The following is a 21,698-nucleotide window of genomic DNA, read 5'->3' as shown; positions in this document are numbered from 1 at the left end:
GTCTTCCTCCTCATCTGTCTCTTCTCCTCCACACCTCCCAGGTGAGCTTTGTCCATCCTCCACACCCGACTCCAACTCGCCTGAATGAGGTAGGGTGGCTTCTTTTATGTTGGACTGGGAGTACTTCTGGTGCCAGGGCATAGCCCAGTGGCACCACTTCCAGGTCAATCACAAGTCCTAAAAAGTAGGGAGCGTAACTCCTTGCAGAACTTTCTGGCAGCACCCACAAAGCTCAGCAGGGCTGCCTCATTGGACTACTATTCCCAGCGGGCATCTGAATGGGTACTGAAGCCCAGGGATGCTGCCATCTAGCAGATTATGGAAGCATACAGCTTTGCAATGAATCCTGCCCAATCTCTCCATTATATTCGCCTTCTGGGCAGTTAAGGGAATGGAGCCAATGCGTGTGACGCTTTTCAAGACAAATAAACTTCTATCCATCTATAAAAAGTTAATGCAATCAACAAAATGTCAAAACATAAAACACGCTTAAAGTAAAAATGTTTTATTGCATATTAATATCCATAAACATATCAGCACAATATTTCCTCATTTACTGGATTGAAAAAAGTGAACATCTTAAAATTGTAACAGCCATGGTTTAAAAAATGCACAGAGTTTAAAAAAAAAAATAAAATCCCACCATTAGGCATGTAAAGTTTAAAAAGTTTAACATATTGTATATAAAGTTCATATTTTTATACATGATGCATAAATGTAATACTGTACTCCTCCAAAGTGTTATCTTTGAATATTCAAATTTTGGGTTCAGCCACCATTTCCTGTTTGGTGTCAAACTGAACGAGAGAGAGAGAGAGAGAGAGAAATATACTTTGATTTTTAAAAAATTATTCAAATGAGATGAACAACAGTGGCAACAGCAGCTGTGCATTTGTTTAATGAACCAAGAAAAACACGGCAATGTACATTGAACAAAAGAAACAGGAAAAGTAAAAGGTCTGAGGGAGGAGCGGCAAACAGTTTGGCATTTTCACTTAAAAACAGCCAATTTGCAAATTACATTTTTAACAAAGGCTAAAATAAAAAAAAAAATCTAGTTTTTTTTTTTTTTTTAACCATTATTAAGATTTGCTAATTCATAACTGGAAGAAAAACATATCTATGCTGGTTTTTGCCATCGATCAGCTGATTACTGTATTTCCTATTGACTGCCCTTGCTTTACAGCTGGAGTCCTTTCTTTTCACATTTTCACCAAATAGCCACACAGACAAGGCCAAAAAAAAAAGTAACTTTTGACCTTACATATTTGGAATTTAAGGCTGCAATGGGCATAATTGGCATATCTGGCATTCATTTAGGCACTTTAAAATAAAAATCAAAAAGCTGATTTACTGTCTTAAAAATCAAAGCAGCAAAGAAAAAAAAAAGTTAAAAAAACTACCCTGAATTCTCATCCCCCCCAAAAAATACATTTTTCTGTTTAGGTCATCTCATGAGCAGCAAGCACTTTTAAAAATAAACCTCAAAGTATAACTTACTAGCTACTGAGATTCACGTTTTGACCTTTGACTAATAATAAATGAACATGATGTTTAAATATACAGTATTAATAAACACACCCACACATGCACCTTTTTTGGAAACACTGCTTCCTAAGATGACCAGGGCCATCAGACCAGGGTTTATTGTTACAGTAATGACACTCGCACAAAATTGACAGTTTATTACACACCCTGAATATATTGTCCAAACCATATTTGTACTGAAAATGCAGCTTACATCTATTAGTTCTACATCTAACCATAGTGATAATGACTTATAATGTAAAGTACATAATAATAACTGCAAATAAAGAAAAACTTTGGTGATCCCCTCTTAACAGAAAGCATACAGTACTTGGAACTGCTGTGCTGAATAAGAGCCAAGCATAGTGGCAAGATGATGACAGCTCCATGACAGGGTAGGTGGCCACCTAACTTCAAAAACTCAGGTGGCCACTGACCACTTTCCATTTCATAATACAAAGTCAATCAACCAGATTCACTCATAAAAAAAAAAAGGGATACCAATCATTGGTGGAAGCCACAAGTAACTTTTTTGGATTCTAATACAATGGGATGCTTGCAGCTTCCTTCTTTTTTAAGGTGCATACACCAAACTTAATGTATGTAAGCAGAAATCAGACGTAGTTTCATAGAGCACTGAATGATAAAGTGCTTTAATGTACGCTTAGCCCTTCAACATCAGCTACAGTGGTAAAAAGAAGAGGTGGTGGTGGTGGTCATCTTTTTTTTTTTTACTTCTAAGGAAGTAGATCAATGAGCTTTGGCAATTAAAAAATACAAATAAATAGAAAAAGAACTGATTTAAAATCTAAAGTTATACAAAGAAATAAATACACAAGCAATGGTGTAGACTTAAAGCACATGAGGCCATAAATATGCATATACAATTTTTCAAGCCTGGAAGAATGACATCCTTAGCGAACTTCTCAACTTTTCTGTCCATTTCTTTTCATGTGCATCAACAGACAGCACATTCCATATATAAAAAAAAAAAAGTTGCTTTTCCAGGCTAATACCATCAAACATCACATCACAATGAGAAGTCTGCACAACCAGAAGATCCAGTCTACTTAGTGACACGACTCCATGATTCAGACCAACAGGCATCTTCCTGTTGAAATCCCTGTGAAAATGAAAACATTACAAACAATGTGAGCTACCTGAATACTCACTAGTAAGTCCCATATCAAATACTCATATTAAATCATAAACACGCATATGGCATGGTGGTTAAGGCTTTAGACTTCAAGACATAAGGTTCTGATCTCACTACTGACACTGTGTGACCAGGAGTCAGTCACTTCACCTGCCTGTGCGCCAAAGAAGCACAACCAGTGGCACCTCAAAATAGTGTAAGACACCTTGGATAAAGGCATCAGCTAAATATTAAGTAATAATAAAGAAATACCATATTAATGATTTGCTACAGTGGTCCACAACTTTCAAGTATGTAATTGCTTTTATAAACAATTTATTTATTTATATATTTTTTTTAACAAGTGAATTATCTATAATTTCAGAATACATGGCTTCCAGTCAAAGTTGCTTTTAAGAGCTCAGTTTGTTTTGCTCTTCTCTGCTGGATTTAGAAACATAACGTAATTGCTATACTTGGTTACCCTACTAGAGAAACATTTGTAGGCTCTCAAACTAAAATAGCTGCTCTGACTAACTTGATAAATAACTGAGACGTCTTTTTCAGGAGCTTTAAGTTATATGCAGGTAAATCTAGCCGACGTAGTTTCTTTAAAACAGTATCAAGGCAAATGCCAAACATCTGCATATTACTTGGGGAGTCCAGTTTTGTTTATTTGAAAAAACTTTAAAATGACACTGAATTTGAGAAGTCTCTCAGCTTTTTGTAATTACTTGACAGGTCTAATGTATACCTGGGCAGCATGGTGGCACAGCTGCCTCTAGGTAAGGAGACAGGGGTTCGCATTGGATCCTCCCTGCGTGCAGTATGCATGGGTTTCCTCTGGGTGCCTTGGTTTCCTTCCACAGTCCAACGACATGCAGATTAAGTGGAATGGCGATTCTAAATTGGCCGTATTGTGCATGTGTGTGTGTGTGTGTGTTCACCCTTTGATGGAGTGGTGCTCTGTCCAGGATTTCTTCCTCCTTGCATGCTATGTGCCCCAGTTCAGGAAATAAACAGGTTAAAAAATGATTGACTGACTAATATATACCTACACAGTTTACACGATATTCTTCTTAAGTTCAGGATAGCGGGTTTGAATCCTAGGCCAGTCACTGACTACATGGGTGTATATTCATTATCACTGAAGTATACATCCATCCATCTTCCTAAGCTGCTCACCCAGAGCAGGGTCATGAGGAACTGGAGCCCATCCCAGCAAGCAACAAGAGCAAGTCTGGAACGATCTCTGGACCGGGTACCAGTCCATTGCTGGGTGAACATGATCACACACACACACAGGCACACATTATGGCCATTTCAGCTTCACCAATTCAACTATAATGCCAATCTTGGACTGTGGGACAAAACTGGAGCACCAGAAGGAAGCCACATGAACACAGAGAGAAATGCAAACTTCATGCTGGGAGCAACCGCGTCATGAACCCTTGGCTTCCTTACTGAGATGCAGCAGCCCTACCACTACTACTCCTGCATGAATATGTGTATGTGTGTATATAACTGTGCTTTGGCCTAGACTGGCACTGTTTTGTAGTTTAATTAGTACCTTGTATCTGATTCTACCTTAATAGGCTCTGGCTTAAATAAAATTAAACTGGTTTGATAACAGATTAATGATGTTAAATGCTAGCACATATACTATACATGCTGGGACAACTGATTAATGGTAGGTTAATATCAGACTTGAAGAAGTCTAACACAATGCAGAATCAATTATCTCTGAAATATTACATAAGGCAATTATTATTTTGAAATGCTCTGTGTGTATGATATAATGTGTTCTGTTAGATAGATAGATATAGAGAGAACAGCCTATCTATCTATTATTAATATATAATATTAATATATATATCTATATATCTCTATCTCTATCTATATATATATATATCTATCTATATATCTCTATCTCTCTCTATATATATATATATATATATATATATATATATATATATATATATATATATATATATATATGTGTGTGTGTGTGTGTGTGTGTGTGCATTGGTTAACTTAACATCCCATACTATGAGGAAATCCAATAAAGTAGGAAGTCTCTTTGCAGTGGTTCTCAGCTGCATTATCGAACATGGAAACTACAATAGTATCATTCTTTTTTTAATGCTGTTGTACCCAGGACACAGCATCATCCATCCATTCTCTACCCATTTCCAAAAGGCCATGTCACATTACATGAGATTTTCTGTCAGACTTCACTTACATAATCTTAGTGGGTCAGGGGCAGTAAATATCAATTGTGTTAGGGTGATGCACCCAATGACTCAGTCCAACTGGTCTGTCAAACAGGTTTGATTTTGACTTTGGGGTAAGCTCAGGCTCCATCCACACTAACATGTTTTTGTTTAAAAATTGGAGATTTGTCTCAGCTTTCAAATTTCGTCCACATTAGTCCAGCGTTTTCTACCCTTGAACGAAGTTTTCCAAAAACAACTCTCTAATTGTGCTCTGATTGATTTGTGCCTATTTCGTGGCCCTTCCCTGACTGGGTTCTACTCATTACAATGTCTCATTTTCTGACTGGTCAAGCTTTATGGAAGAAAAAATTATTCCAGTGTTGCGGGCATAGAAGAGTTATTTTGCATGGCACTTGTTGAGCTGCTTGCCTGTATGCAACTAAATTGTATTTTGTATAGTTTGAAAGCTGTACACATACAAAAAAGGAAAATGGCTTCAGTGGCCAGAAGTGTTAATATTATAGTGAAAAATCAGGAGCCCCATGAACATAAGATTGGAAATAATTCAGTTGTCAACCTGTAATCAATGTTCACTGCTTACACTTAATCTGTTCTGTGAGGAAGAACTCACTCCATGGCAAAATTAATAACAAGGAGCTTAATGAAGTGAATCCAGCCAAGCTCACAATATTACAGGACAGGGAGACGCAAAAACACAATGCAGTAAAGCAAATAAACAGACACGTGGGTACGGAGGCATTTATTTATTGCTTCTATAGAATTAGATTTACAAATGTTGTTTGGTTCAAGATAGGCCCCAATTGCTATGTACTACTTAAGGTCAATCTTCTCGCGAATGCCCATGGAGCAGATTGCATTATTTATTTATTTATTTATTTAAGAGTCGCCTTAACATATGCTGTATTTTTATTTAATGACAACATGACTGTTGTCAGTCCTGAAGACTGTTACTTTCAATTAAAATCAGGACATTGATGTGACATGGGGGAAATTCACAAGGCAAATCAGGCAAGAACAGAAAGCTAAGCATGCAGTGGGCACAGAATCACCAAAACTTGACACCTGAAGACTGAAAAACTTAGCCTGATCTGATGAATCTTGATTTCTGCCGAGACCTTTATTCTCCGATTTTTTTTTTTTTTTTTTTTTAATTCAGTGGCAATCCAGATAGCAATTGAAGCAGGTTTCCCTTTTAGTGAAACAAGCATGCTTAGGAAAGAGAAGAAAATCTCGCACAATGATCATTTCATCAGACAGGGACTGGGGTGGTTATAACAGCAACTCACAACTCATTCAGTGAGGCAATCAGTGAAGTTGAGAAACACTGCAACAGAACACCTTTGGGATGTGAAAGAATGGGAGATACGCAGCATGAATGTCCAGTTAAGTAATGTGTGCAAATTTAGACTGCATTCATGTCAACCAAGACCAGAATCTCAAAGGAATATCTTGTGGAATCCGTGTCACGAAGAACTGAGGCTGTTTTGAGAGCAAAACAAGGTCCTGCACAGTTTTAGTACAGTGTTCCTAATAATTTGCTCAGTAAGTGTGTGATTCCTGGGCCAAATAAAATATATGTTGCAATGAACAAAATACAAACCAAAATGTAATTACCTGAAGTTTGTCTGTGGCAAGCATTCAGTCAAATGGATGTTCTGGACATAATGGTTTCACTTTATACCAGTCATCTATGCACCTGCAAAATAAAATGAACCAGTGAACTGCTGTGCACATTGGTAGCCTATTACATATTAGTAATGTATAATAACCCATAATGCAAACTGAACTGACTACAGAAGTAGTGTACATCTTTAGTCAGTTTGTATATGTCTGAAAGGGTACATACCAGTTTCTTGATAAAAATAAAACTCTTTTTTTGAGTATGTGAATATAATTTATTTGGACAAAGAAAAATTAATACATTATTTAATTTATATTAAATTCTATTCATTTCCTGTTGTGTTTCCCATTTGCAAAAAAAAAATGCAAAAGGAATAATATATATATACACACATACATATAAAATATATGATAAAATATAAAACCCACCATTGTTCACTTTCATTGATAACTAACAGTTCACCAGAATGAGCCCCATGCTGCCTTTTGATGCAAAAACGAGTATATTCGCATGTACTTGCAAGTTTCCTAAATAGTGAAAATGAGCCACAGGCAATGCACGTACAAGAAACTGCCAACTGTTAGTGAGAACACTATGACTAACAGTAAGGGTAATAATTCAATTTTGATTCACTTTGTTGTAAGCAGAACAGACTGGAATGCCACAGGAAGAATTCCATTTATCCCTCACTGTATCCCACACCCTTTTGTCATTAACAGCTGTGTGGAGTAATGCTTTTCCACAGACAGTAACCTTAAAGAGCCACAAGAGGGTGTGAGCTGCTAAAGCACAGTTGCTTACCTTTTATGGTAAACGCACAGGCAGGGGAGTCGGGCGATCTCATTTCCCTTCACAAGATCCTCTAGACAAATGGAACACTCCCCTGAGTCTCTGTCGAGAAAGTTAGCTGTTAAAAGAGACACTCCGTTACAATAATGCAAGGTATACAGGAATAGAAAAACAATAACACAAATAAAATATACCAACATAAGACCTCATATTTTGTTACCATTTTGATGACAATTATAATGATATTTGCTGGCTCTGGCTAAAGGATTCCAGGTCCTAGTATGCTCTGAAATCATGGGTGGGTTAAAGCCAAATGTGAAGTTCAGTATATGGCTATGAAACAATCGTCTCTACCATAAATGGCTTTGGGTATGGGTAGGTGGCACTTTTATGTACTCATTATAGACAGACGTATTAAAGGATCTTTGTGATAAAAGAACCCTTAATTGAAAGTCTACAGAATCATGACTCTTTGTTATTTGTGCTAATGTATTACTAAAAGATCTCAATCCTTAATCTGGATAATGATTTGACCAATGTTCATGCCAGGACAGACAAAGGAAATGGGTCTCCAAATGGTCCCAGATACCATAACCAGGCACTTTATGATGTTTAAAGTACTAGTTTCAAATGAAAATAATACTAAAATTAATAATTTGCTAAATAAAACCATAACAACACAGGGTATGATATAAAAAACTATTTGGGGCATCAAATTAATGGAGAGTCTGGTAAATTTAGTTGGGCTATTGAGCTTCATCACAGAAAGGAACCTCCTGAGGTTTAATATTCAGTGCCAATATGGAAATGCATTAAACGTCAAGTATAGAGCGACTCGCCAGGCTAGACAGCGGGCATCAGAAAGCTGTTGTAAAAAGCACAGGAGTGACGCTCCACAATGCCTGGTAAGTCTGAGGATTTCATTAGGTGCCAGCACACTACTAAAACATCCAAGCAGGAAAGCAACAAACTTAAAATCAGACTTGTTTGGGCCTGAAAATTGAATTCAGAAACCATGCATTGAGTTTATCGTACAGGGTAACTTGCTAATCAGGAAACAATGTGTGGGAGCAGCTAGCGCAACAGGAAACCATAGTGAGAAGCAATGGTGCCTTAAAATGAAACAAGCACGACATTAAAAATGTGTGTTTTTTTAGCTTACTGAACAAAATATATATAAATTTGTTGGTCAATACATACGGTACACGTACACATATAAATGCAGTATTAGGATTAGGAAATATGTCAAAGTGCACAAGTGCAGATCACACAGTATTTTACATGTATCGATGTCTATACTTTCAGAAAATGACATTACATGTGAAAGCTATGGATGTTTATACACATTTAAAAGGTAAAGTATGGGCACACAAGTGTTTGTTTAACATTAGTATGGATATGTTTATATATGCTGTATATACAAACTGTACATTCCCACCCACGCAAAAACATATGTATGAAAATATATACTGAATGAAATGAAAGCATGATTGCCATATAGGGGGACATAATTAAAATTGCAGGACCTCCCAACTACAGTATGCTGTGGTTACTCACTTTGCCTTTTCTCTCAGCAAATACATTAACCAAAAATACAACACCAATAGGGCTGCACGGTGGCGCAGTGGTAGCGCTGCTGCCTCGCAGTAAGGAGACCTGGGTTCGCTTCCCGGGTCCTCCCTGCGTGGAGTTTGCATGTTCTCCCCGTGTCTGCGTGGGTTTCCTCCCACAGTCCAAAGACATGCAGGTTAGGTGCATTGGTGATTCTAAGTGGTCCCGTGTGTGCTTGGTGTGTGTGTGCCCTGCAGTGGGCTGGTACCCTGCCCGGGATTTGTTCCTGCCTTGTGCTGGCTGGGATTGACTCCAGCAGACCCCCCGTGATCTTGTGTTAGGATATAGCGGGTTGGAAAATGACTGACTGACAACACCAAGATCACTGAATATATCGCTTCCTGAAAAATGTGTTGCTGATCATGACAGACAACCTCAAGCTGAGCACATATTTAGTTTCAGGTTGACATTATCACGTAGAATTTTAACAAAACATGAAATTCATTTTTATTAAATTTAGTGTGTTTAAATCATTTAATGATGTGGTCACACTAAATTAGTTCAATTGATCTAAAAATGTCTCTCTGCCGATTTTCAGCATCAGATGCTTCTTGTTTCAGTGTCCAGCAATAGTCATCCGCATCGTTGGATTCCACTTGCCCAAATGCTGCCATTTTCTTCATTGCAGTGACCTGGTGAAACCTTTCATCACGAAAACCTGCACCAAGATTATCAGGTAAGAGTAAATGCAGAAAATGAATCCTTAGAAACAAGTAGCACTTCATGTTGTTGTCAACCAGCTGGACACAGAATTGGTGCTCTGTAGTTGCCAAGAAAATTCATAACCATGTCCTTGAATATGTTCCATGCAATTTCCTCCAGCCCCACTAGCAAATAAATATCTTTATTGAGTTGACAAGTGGTTGATGTGCCACACAATTCTGGCACTGAACCAAAAGCTTATGCATCAGTCAGTTCTTTTTGATGTAGTGAGACTCTAGCATGGCTGTCCCTGTCACAAATGAAGCATCAGGACTTGGTTCATCAGGAACTGCATTCCCAGTAACAGTGCCACTTCATATAGATCAGAGTTGTTATACTGTACAGTATATGTATACTTATGACAGAAGACCACAAACATAGGAAACTGCAATAAAATGATGTGTGATGGGGAAATTTAAAGGTGGTTTTCGTGGTCAGACAAAAATCGATAAGATACACCCAAAAAATGTTCAAAAAGCAAAATCTTTGTTGTCCAGTGTCTTGTAAATGAATAAATGTGCATATACAGTAACTAATGGCACACAACTGAAAAATTTAGCCGTCAGAGGTATTTTAAAAAATGTGTACATCACTGCTAACCTAATATATCTCATAACAACACAGTAAACGACACAATCTCGAACCCTCTTAATTCAGTGCTGCTTGAGGGTATCCCAGCAGCAGTGGTCACAAGGCAGGCCAGGGTATCACAGGGTCCATTCACAAACACATCTGCACAGAGCCAATTTGGAAGCACCACTTAACCTAACCAGCAGCTTTGAAGATAAGGGAGGAACACCAGAGTATCCAGAGTGAAAAATGATCAGACACAAGAAGAATGTGAAAACCTCATAAGGACAAAAAAAACAGTGTGGGATTTGAACTTTGGGAGAAACAATTCCCTTTAGTAAACACCACCTTCTCATACAGTATAGGTGTACAACAGGTCTCAAAATCCTGTGTGTCTACTTCTTCAAATGGAGAGGGGAACACAATAAAGAAAACAAGACTTTCAAGTGGTGCAAAGAAGCAATCCGTGTTCGCTAACCATGAAATTCAGGCATTAAAACATAAATAGGTCTTTTTGAGAACATTTAATGAACAACATACAAAACACACACACACTGGCTCAATTGTTAAAATGCCAAAGGTCGATAGCAAATGTTGAAGGGGTAGGGTTTCGGATCACTTTCTGTAAAAACATAAAAAGGAACAGAATAGGGTAGCAAAACTCATTATTACTGTAAAGAGCCGACAGGCATTGAAAATGGAGGGAAGTGTGGAAATCTCTTAGGTACAATTACTCTCATGCTACAGCGAGAGCAGTGAAGAAAGAGGAAATGGTACTCACTGTTGTAGAGATGTCTGGGCCTTGTGAGGCAGCTGACCCAGTGCTCCTCAATGCGGCTGCCTGGGAAGTATTTTGCACATAATGCACATTTCACAGCCGGAAAAAAAAAAAAAAGAGGAAAAAAAAAATTAACCAGCATATAGGATAAAAAAATGCCTAAAATCATATCATTTGATTCATGAGCATAGAGTACTTCAAAAAAAACAAACACACATGACAGTACTTGGAAAGCAATGCATTAAAAATGACTAGGAAACATCATATCAGATAGAGATAACACAGTAAAAGTCAACAGGGTTATGAAACAAAGAAAGGAAACAGAAAAAAAAGAGAAAAATTAAGGACATAAATTACATAAAACGCTCAATTTGAAAAAGAACAACTAAGTGTTGAAACTTTCAGCCTTAATTTTTAATTTAGAGAATTCCTGAAACAGACTAGAAATACAAAAGAATTGAAGACAGGGTCAGTAAACAGCAAAATGAGTGTCTGCGTAGATTTGAATAAGGTGGTTTGAGACTAGAAAAAGAAATTGGGTCTAGCACTGCATCGATCAACTAGACTGGGCTTTATTAACAATACTATCACACAAAGTGGAATTATGGAACTTGCTGGTGGCCTTGGGATAAACAAAAACAAATACTGTATATAATATACAGTACTAGGGGGCTCTGCCCCCTACTCGCTTTGCTCGTTATCTGGGTGGGTGCTATGCGCCAGCCACTTTGCATCTCTGCTGCTCGCATATGTGGATTTCACTTTCACCAAATAACAAATCTTTTAATTCTCGCAGATACACCTCTTCATTGGGAAGAAACACTACTTTTCTCGGATGGCAACACGAATTAGATGATCTATAAGTCTCCGACTTAAAAATTAAAGCCAAACACCATCTACATACTTCTGTCATATCACCTATGTCCATATCTTCGATCTCTTTTCGCTGTTCCGTTATTTTAAAAATTTCCATTTGTTTGTGCTAATGCAATGTTTACTATCAGTTTGTTGAGACTTTCGAATTTTAGTACTTTCATAATCTCTAACCTGCTCTGCATGTGTATCGTGCCAACGTTTTTGAACCTCTTTACGACATTCTACTTTGTCTTCTATTTCCAACCCTGCTTGGAGCTGAGAGTGCAGGAGCTGGGTCTGACAATAACATTCACACAAATGAGAAGTGAGTGGACTGTGGCCGTGGTTGTAAATGGTTGAGAAGAGGGTGTAACTTGTCAAAATCTCTTGGCAAAAAGGCTTGTCTCGCAGGACCTGAAATTCTCAGAGATAATTTCAACTCCCGCAAGAGATAAAGTCTTGTCTCAGGATTTCCTTTTATAATAGAGAGATATAAATTGTGTTTATTAATATACACACACACAAATGCATACAGATGCTACGTCCAGACTACAATGATTTTATTTAAAAATACTAACATCAGATAGCTAACGTCAATCTCCATTTTTGCCTTTCATCCACACTACGGGGTCAGCTGAAAAAGTCAAAAACACCAGCTTGGATCTACAATGTGGATGAGAGAAAATGTAGACTTTTGAAAATGCAGATGGTCGTTGTGCTCCGATTTTCTCGTGCTTGTAACATAGCCCTTCCTAGATTGGTCAACCTTTGCGGAAGAAATCTGTATTAAAACATAGCGGACACAGGGGAATTGCTTTCCATGGCGCATTTTGTGTTGCTTGCCTGCACACATCTTAACAGCGTTATGAATAGTGGGAATGCTGCATACAAGTAATTTAATGGTCACTAGATGTTTTGTGATAAATACCCACGCTCACTGCATTACCAGCTCTTCAAGGATTTTAGAGTGTGTAGCGAAACTTTTGTGAACCATGCAAAAACATTTGTATGAATGGCGATTGCTTTGTTTAAAAATGTTAATTTTATAATATAGCATAATGGTGTGGACATAGCATGAGAAAAGAAACAATGCTCATTGTTGGTGAAACTGCAATAAACAAATGAGAATAATAAGAAAAGAAAACCATTCTACAACAAAATTAAAAGAAAAAACAATAACTGTCATGTTGGACGGCCGGGGTCCTTGCCAGGCCCGAGACACCTCTGTGATGGAAGGACCGGAGGAGAGAACATATTCTGGGCAATACCTCCCCCAGAACACAAGAGGGCAAACCTCATGGCTTACACCGGGGCCACAGGTTTGGAGCTTAGAAGTCCAACCCTGCTGGGGCTCATGACCACTGCCAGGGGGAGCTTGGACAGTTCCGGAGCCCTGGACTGCAGCACTTGTGCCACACCCGGAAGTGCTGCAGGAAGACGATCAGACAGAGGCTACCTCACTCTGTTCGGAGAGCCAGAGTTGGGAGCAGGAAGACAAAGCTTGCTGGGAGAAGAGTGGAGGTGGCAGAGAAAACGAAAGAGAAAAAAGAAAGAAGAAAAGAGAGAGGGAGAGAAGGGACTGAGCAGTATTGCTATGGGTAACTCTGTACTGTGCTCTTAAATGGGGAGCAGAAAACAAAGTTGCTCCACGAAGAAATAAACTGTGTTGTTTTGCACTTGTGTCTCTGTGTCTGTCTGTGTCCGGGTTTGGGGAGCTGTACGGCCCCAGTATACCATACTGTGAACATTATAAAAACAGTTGTCTTGCAGTCCTACACTACCATACGTGGCTTTATCTCGTAGCCAGCACTTATTGACACCTCTGGTGAACAAAGCAAATGAGCCTCTATATCTGTGAACCTCAGATCCGATTAACGGTTTCCCATACAAGGCCCTGTTGAAGTTGCTGCCCATTGGAGGACAGAGGGTCACTTCTCTGGATACTGCAGTCTAGGGCAAGAGAGAAGACAGTCCAAGGCAGAACCTGAACACCAGCATACCATCAGTACAGTGTGGCTGCAACAGCTATATGTGGCCTGGTACTGTCCTGCTGTAGGGGTTAGCTTAGGTAGGAGGTGTGAGCAGAGAGCCTCTGGCAGGGGGCCTTACTCTAAAAGCAGCAGCACAGCACCTGCTACTCCCCGTCTTGTCCTGGCATTGCACCTGTTCTAAAATTCTCTCTCCAATAGACCAGTGTGATCTACTCAAGGGTAAACAGATCTTTGACTGTCCTACTAGTTTGTTCAACCCTTTTGTGCAGTCAGGACATAGTGAAGCCACTTAATCCAGTGTTTGATAATGCTGGCACAAGACAAGCCTGCCTAGAGCAAACCAAAGGTACTTTTGCTCAATTCTGGTGACATTTGAAGCATTATGAAATGCACAGAAATCTGGCTAACTGTGGCCTTTGACGTGGGGTGACCTAAGCATTGGAGTTAAGAACATATATTAGGGGAAAAAAAAAAAAAAAAAAAGATGACCTGATCAGAAATTGTTCTACTGGATCCATTTTATGTACAAGGTATACCTGATGAGCTTTCATGTGTTTGTCCCACTGCAATGATGCATTGCATAAGCTGTATTCTTGGTCAGAAAGGCAAAAACAACAGAGATGACCAAAACAGGCAAGATTCAATTTGCATACAAGTTTGTGAAACTGACACTAAAATTAGTTTTACAGTTTTTTGGGTTTTTCTTTTAGGTAGAAAATAATGAACATTGCTTTGTAAAGCATCATTTACATTGCAGCTGCTTAACACATGTAATACAGATCACACCAGTAAAATCAGTATTGATGCCTCCTGTTTAAACAAGTATGAAGAAATACAGAATATTTTTTTTTTTTTAAAAAGTGACAGGCTGCATAATTTTCCATATGAAGACACAAAAACATACCATTGTGCACATTACTGCGTTTGCTTAACAGTACCTGGAATTCCACTGCTGCAAACTAATCTGCCCCATCTCTCCCTTCACATGCTTGTTACCTAGCAACCACCTTATCCTATTTGAGGATATGAATACTTCAGGTAATGTATTTACTTCACTAGAGAGCTTATTTAAATACTAAATAGCATGCAGATACATGCAGAATTAATGCATACAAAAGCTTCCAGACAGAAAGTAAATTACTTTCTTCTTGTTGTGAATGGCACAAATTTCACTGGAACTGAAACACATTTCCAGTCCAAAGACATGCCGGTTAGGTGGATTGGCGATTCTAAATTGGCCCTAGTGTGTGCTTGGTGTGTGGGTGTGTTTGTGTGTGTCCTGCGGTGGGTTGGCACCCTGCCCGGGATTGGTTCCTGCCTTGTGCCCTGTGTTGGCTGGGATTGGCTCCAGCAGACCCCCGTGACCCTGTGTTCGGATTCAGCGGGTTGGAAAATGGATGGATGGATGGCTGAAACACATTTACCTGAATTTTGCTGCAAATTCAATTTTGTGTGTCACTGATCACTGTATTCCAGCCAGAACTATAGTTTTCTCAATTCCAGATAGCATGTGCACGCAAACAAACAGTTAAATAAGGGAATATTGAAAGTGAGCACTGTGAACAGGAACTAATGAAGCAGCAATTAATACTGCAGTACACTACTATTTGCTTACCGATTTCCTTCTAATTATTTCAGGAAGACAAGTTCTGAACAAGTTTTTTTTCCCCCCCCAGAGTCAAGAGTTTTTGATTACATAGTCCTGGCAGACATTGGCTTGGAACTTGCAAGTAATGATCTCAGCAAGAAGGGGCAGCTATCATCAAAAATGTAGTCTTTTGAAGGATTTCTGTTAGTTTGAGCTGCAAGATTAACCAAAAGCATGGACAGCTTAATCAAAATCTTCAAACAAATCAATCCAGAGTTCTCACTCATGGCACAAAATGACCAGACTCAAACTATCCTAACTTCAGACACATTATGTGAAGACCCGGCTCTCTGGAAAAGTGGGAAAGGTAGAAGGAAAGAGACAAAGAATACGACCAGCAGCAAGGTGGATGGATTTAGTTATAGAGGTGACGAGTGCACCTTTGGGAGACTTGAAAGAACAGGTTAAAGACTAGTTTGTGTTGAAGAAAATCTATTGATGTGGTCGCTAGGAGTCAAAAACGAGTTGATGGCACATAATCAACTACCTTGCTAGTATTTCAATTGAATAGGAAAGTATATGTTACACTCCTTTAACTACATATTACAAATGGCAAAATGCTTTGTTGCGAGTATAAAGGTGAACGAAACACAGGCAGTGAATGGCTGGGATGTGGAGAATTATGATAAAGTTAGAGGAATTTTTATTCTTCATAATAGTTTGGGTTGGTTTCACAAAGAAGAGAAGGTCAATGCTTACCGTTATTCAGTGACTCCTAATGGCCATACCAACCTTCAGTGGCATTTATTTTCTGTTATTAGAGGAGGGTTTTCCAGAGTAACAATTCCCTATTCAAAGTTCCAGAAGTGCACAACCAAAGTTCTAATGAGCATGGAAAGGAAATGATGTGTATGCCAAGGTGTTTGCCCTTCAATTTATCACCTCTTATTTTAGGATTTTTACAAAACGATGCAACTTTAAAGGACAAAAGTTCACCTGGATACAAATCTCCTTTGATCTCCTTTTGTGACAAACCAAGGAACTGTGACCTCATTTTGTTTGTCATTGCTTAAAGCACGAGTTAATAACTATCGGGCAGAAAAATGGCACCCCATTTTCTTGGCCAACTAAAGGGCTGCAAAATTGTACACCATGATAATGTTCTCAATAGCACACATTAGAAACATAAAAGATGACCAGGAAATGAAGGTAGAAAAAAAAAAAAAAAAAAGCTGTGAAATTCATACTTTTAACAGGCAGGGGACAGGAAACCACAAGACCACACGCAAAACTGCTCCCCAAAGCCCAAACCGTGGGTCAAAGTGAAAGAAACACGCTAAAAGGTCCTCACACTAACTTGCATTCTTACCCATCACTAACATTTTTTTTTTCTTTCATAACTTATCCAGTGCTGAGATAACACAATACTGTCTGCCACACAATTTTAAGATACAGTAAGTGGCATGCCTCAAAAGGTGTTCAGTTCCATGGCAAGCAATGGATGCTGTTGTTATCTGAACACACCACAGAATTGTGATGATCACAAGAAAAGAAACATCTAAGATGGCACTATAGTGATCTCACCAATATATAACAATGTCAAAAGATGCTCCAAAATAGAAACAAAAAAATCCTTTAGATACCAAAGCAGATTCATCTTAAAACAAGAATATCTCCTCCCAACTTTGTGTTTCATAGATAAGGCAAATATCCATCCATCCATTTTCCAACCCGCTGAATCCGAACACAGGGTCACGGGGGGTCTGTTGGAGCCAATCCCAGCCAACACAGGGCACAAGGCAGGAACCAATCCCGGGCAGGGTGTAAGGCAAATATGAAAACACAAAACATCAAACTGACCTGTACGTATGTTACAACCATCTCTAAATAATTACGATGAGCACTGCCAAATTAATTATTAATAAATAGTCATAAAACAAAAAAATATTTTTATTAAAAATCGCGACCTTGGAATTACAGGGTTCTAACTGACAATTTTTAATTTTTTTGACTGCGATGATTTCCGGGTTCTATCTGACATGAAGCTAATGTAAGAATAACGCTGATTCATTGATGCTTAACTTTCGCTCGGTTATCAATGGAATTACATGGTTCTATCTACAGAAATTTGCATAGACGTCAGATTACAAGGTTCTAACTGCGAACGAATAGCAGTCCGTTGTTTACTCATGTGATCGGTCATTTAAATGTCCACAGGCCATAGGCGCTGACGGCTGTAGCCAATGGGAGAGTGCCATTTCGTGGCACGTGAGCATAATAATAATAATTAAATAGCCAAGATGGCTGCACGCCGAGCTTTGTTGCTTAAACGAAAATCAGTTAAACCTGCAGAAATAGGGAGACTTTTGGAGGAGTTGAGCGACGATAGTGACAAGGATGCAGATTATGTGAAGGAGTCTTCATCTTCATCTGAGACTGAAAGTGACAGCGGCCATGAACGTCGCAAGTCAGGCAGAAGACGCCGCATGCGGAAGTCCAAGCAATCTAGGTACCGCGTTCTAAAGTTTTGTTTGAAAAGTAGGTCATTATTGATGTAGACTTAATAGAATAGGTTGCACGGCACATGTTTATATAAACTATATTTTAATAGGTCTACACTGAGAAATGCGGAAACTACGCATAGCACAGACCTTTAGATATTGCAGGAGATCATGGAGCACGCTTGTTATTAACTACCCTACTATCCGATTGTGTATTTTGAGTAACTGACCCTACCCCTACCCCTAATCTTATTAAACCCCAAACCCGGTTGTCACTGTCCATTCGTTTCATTTGGTCTGTTGCCGTTCTGGCTTGTTGCCTTATGACGGTATACATAATATTATACGGTACCTTAACAAATTTCTGTAAAGTCTTATGGAACCAAGGTTCTATTGCTGAGTTTTGTACATAGTTGTTTTCAATTTAATACTTAGCCAGTTTGTTGTTTCATTTCTGTTAAATGCTTAGATCTCAAAAGAAAGTTGTCACAAAGAAAAAAAATACAGAGCCACTACCGCAGTCAAATCCAAAAGCAGTCGACGATGAACAAGCATCTGAGAGAATAAAACACGTCATAACTCAACATGGACTGCCCATCACTAATTCACTGAGGTCCACTGATCCTTGCACACCAGGCCCTGCTGAAATTGAAGGAGTGTTGGAGTTGATTTCACCCCAGCTGGACTTGTCTACTAACCTGGAGTCTATTTTATGCACACCAGCTGAGAAGGAGATTGTGTTGTCTAACATGGAGTCATCTAGTCTTCGTCCAGTAGCTGAATTGCAGACTGGTACAGTTCCAGAGTTGGCTTCTGAACAAAGAGAGACAGTTGTGAATGAAGAGCAATCGGTGTTATGTAATAGTGGAAACAGAACAAGAAAACGAAAGAGAGACCCAGAAACATGGCTAGTGAATACACGCAAGACAAAATGTCAGTCTGGTTTGGAATACGTAAACAGGAGGGGGAAACTGGTTCCAGCCAAAGAAATTAGAAACAGAAAGGAATGTCAGACAGCCTGCAAGTTTGAGTGTGCCAAGAAAATAAATGAATTTGAGCGACAGCAGATCTTTGCTGACTTCTATAAACAAACTCAGAATGAGAAGTATCATTTTTATGGAAAAACTACTGAGCGAATACAGACATTAAGACCAGCGAAGAAAGGTTCTGTTTCACGTAGACATCACTCGTTTCGTTATTTCTTCTTTACTGGAAACATAAAGCATCGAGTTTGTAAACAATTCTACCTCAGCACTTTGTGTATCAGTCAGAAACCAATCTACAATTTTCATTCCAAGAAGAGTCAAGTAACAGGTACGCCACAACCAGATAACAGAGGCAAGCATGTCAAGAAGGCGATATCGCAGGACAGAAAGCAGGAGGTTCTTGACCATATAGATTCTTTTCCTCGAGTGGAATCGCACTACACCAGAGCTAATTCAAAACGACAATACCTGGAACCTGAATTAAGAAGCGTCACTAAACTCTATGAGCTGTACTGTGAGCGATGTGCAGAAAGTGGTCATGAACCAGTCAAGCTGTCATATTATCAACACTTGTTTGTAACGAAGCGTAACTTGGATTTTCACATGCCCAAATCTGATCGTTGTGACCTTTGTGAAGAATTCAGAATTATGAAACTGAATGGAAATATCGACCAGACATTAAAGGCAAAGTATGAACATCATCTTGCTGAAAAAAAGGCTATGAGAGAACAGCGTAACGCAGACAGAGATGACAAAACAAAGTTTATCGTTTCTTTTGATCTTGAAAACGTTATCAACCTTCCAAAGGCTGGCACTGGTAATTTCTTTTACAAAAGGAAGTTGAATCTTTACAATTTGACTGCTCATGTTTCAACAACTGGACAAGGCTACTGTGCCATTTGGGTCGAGACACTTTCTGGTCGTGCTGGTACTGACATTGCCAGTGCCCTTGTGAAATTGTTGTCAAAAATAGCTGAAGATAACCCAAATGTTAAGGAGCTCATCACTTGGAGTGACAGCTGCGTACCCCAGAACAGAAACTCTATAATGGCTTTTGCTATGGCTGATTTCTTACGTTCACACACCAACATTGAAGTGATTGACATGAAGTACTCAGTTCCTGGCCATTCCTGCGTACAAGAAGTTGATGGAATGCACAGCCAAATTGAGCAGGCAATGGAGGTTGCCGAATTCTACTCTCCGTTGTCTTTCATAAGACTGTTGCTGAAAGCCAAAAGGAGGCAACCATTCAAGGTGTTGCAAATGCGGAAGGAAGACTTTAAGGATTTCCAGACACCTTCAAAATTATATGCCTATCAGAAGATTCCCTTTTCTCAAGTCATCAGTCTGAAAATAACTCAAGGACTTCCCTATGATGTGCAGTACAGAACAGCTTGGATGCAGGCTGCATATCATACAGTGAACATTAGAACAAGGATTCCCCAAAAGGCTGAATCAAAGAATACATTTCCGTCTGTGAAAGCCTTGACACGGAAGCAGATTAATGAATTGTCGAAAGAAAAGAAGAAGGATTTGCAGAGCATGCTGAAATTTATGCCCAAAGAAGACAAGGAATACTTTGAGAAGACAGTTTTGAAATAAAATACATAGTTCTAGGAGATTCCTATATACTGTGCCCATGATGGCATAAGAATTAGTCTGGACTTCACGTGCATCATTTTATTGCTCATTTTGTATGACATAGTAATAATAATAATTATTATTATTATTATAACAATAGTAATAATAATTATTATTATTATAACAATAGTAATAATAATAATTCTTGCTTCATTTTATTGCTCATTATTGTTGTAAAGCAATAATAATTCAAGATCAATTCAACAGAAACTTCTGACTTCCATTAGAACTGTGTAATTCCAGTGAAATCTTCTGCACTCAGAATAACAAGGTTCTATGTAACATTGTTGACCTGTTGATTAAGTACACCAGACCTGCTCAATTGGGCTAACAATATCAACATGTATGCTTTAGGCAATTACTATTATGGTGGTAAATTAATCAATATATGTGTATCTGTCGTTGGGCACCAAATTGCTTAACAACATTCAATTTCAAATTCCCAAAAATGACTCTCGGTGCTGTTAGAACCCTGTAATTCCAAGGTCTCGAAATGTCCTCTGTAACTTAAAGGCAAGGGAGTCATACAAGATGCTCACATTGTCATCTGGCTACTCCAACTGTCCTGCAATGAATTAATGAGGGAAAAATGTGGGCCAGCAGGCCAGACAGATGTCATGCTGTCCTGGCCAGGAGGCATGAGTGCACATCACAGCCTGTCTGTCAAATGGGCGCGTTTGCCGCAGAGACATAATTAGAGTAGAATACTGCGAGGCTGACGCCTTAATTCCATTTTCAGCTCGAGGCAAAGCTATGAGTGAAGCAGACTTGAAAATGGACAAAACGCTCAGCTCAGCACTTGCACAAGTCTGCTCAGGTTACCTGGGAACTGAGCAATGATCTTAAAAGTAAAAAAAAAAAAGTCTGCAAGCATATAGTGAGCTTGGAGAGACACAGCTGCTGAAATGGCAAAAGCAGAAGTGTTGTGTTTCAATCATCTTTTTTATTTTTTGGAGTGGCATTAACTTTAACTCATCTTTGTATTTTTTTTTTTCCATTAGTTGAAAAATGTAGTACTCCGGTCAACTTCTCCTTTTAGACATTAAAAAAAGAAAAAGAAAAACCCTTGAAGATTTGAGCCTTTGCAAAAACAAGTCCGCAAGTGAGTTCCTAAAGCAAACAAATATAGTTGTAAATGGCACAGCTGCACTGCTGAGAGGAAATTT

The 21,698-nt window shown here is 38.8% G+C and overlaps 2 protein-coding genes across 2 annotated transcripts in view; one reads left to right on the top strand and one right to left on the bottom strand.

Moving 5' to 3' along the window:
* Window positions 1-489: 489 nt before the first annotated feature.
* Window positions 490-21,698, bottom strand: part of zgc:66427 (uncharacterized protein LOC406256 homolog) — a 58,986-nt gene continuing 37,777 nt past the window's right edge. Inside the window, exons 2-5 of the mRNA XM_028793584.2 lie at window positions 10,974-11,033; window positions 7,322-7,427; window positions 6,514-6,595; window positions 490-2,650 (exon numbers count right to left, since the gene is read on the bottom strand). Coding sequence (XP_028649417.1) covers window positions 6,538-6,595; window positions 7,322-7,427; window positions 10,974-11,033 — 224 coding nt within the window. The 3' untranslated portion in view covers window positions 490-2,650; window positions 6,514-6,537. The remainder of the gene's footprint in view (window positions 2,651-6,513; window positions 6,596-7,321; window positions 7,428-10,973; window positions 11,034-21,698) is intronic.
* Window positions 17,704-20,559, top strand: LOC114648085 (uncharacterized). Its single transcript, XM_028796902.2, has 2 exons — window positions 17,704-17,913; window positions 18,375-20,559. The coding sequence occupies exons 1-2, from the start codon at window positions 17,705-17,707 to the stop codon at window positions 20,491-20,493; spliced, it is 2,328 nt and encodes a 775-aa protein (XP_028652735.1). The 5' UTR covers window position 17,704; the 3' UTR covers window positions 20,494-20,559.

This window comes from Erpetoichthys calabaricus, chromosome 2, assembly GCF_900747795.2.
Source record: "Erpetoichthys calabaricus chromosome 2, fErpCal1.3, whole genome shotgun sequence".
Lineage (NCBI taxonomy): Eukaryota > Metazoa > Chordata > Cladistia > Polypteriformes > Polypteridae > Erpetoichthys > Erpetoichthys calabaricus.
The sequence above is the reverse complement of the archived record's forward strand: the minus strand, read 5'-3'. Positions and strand labels throughout refer to the sequence as shown.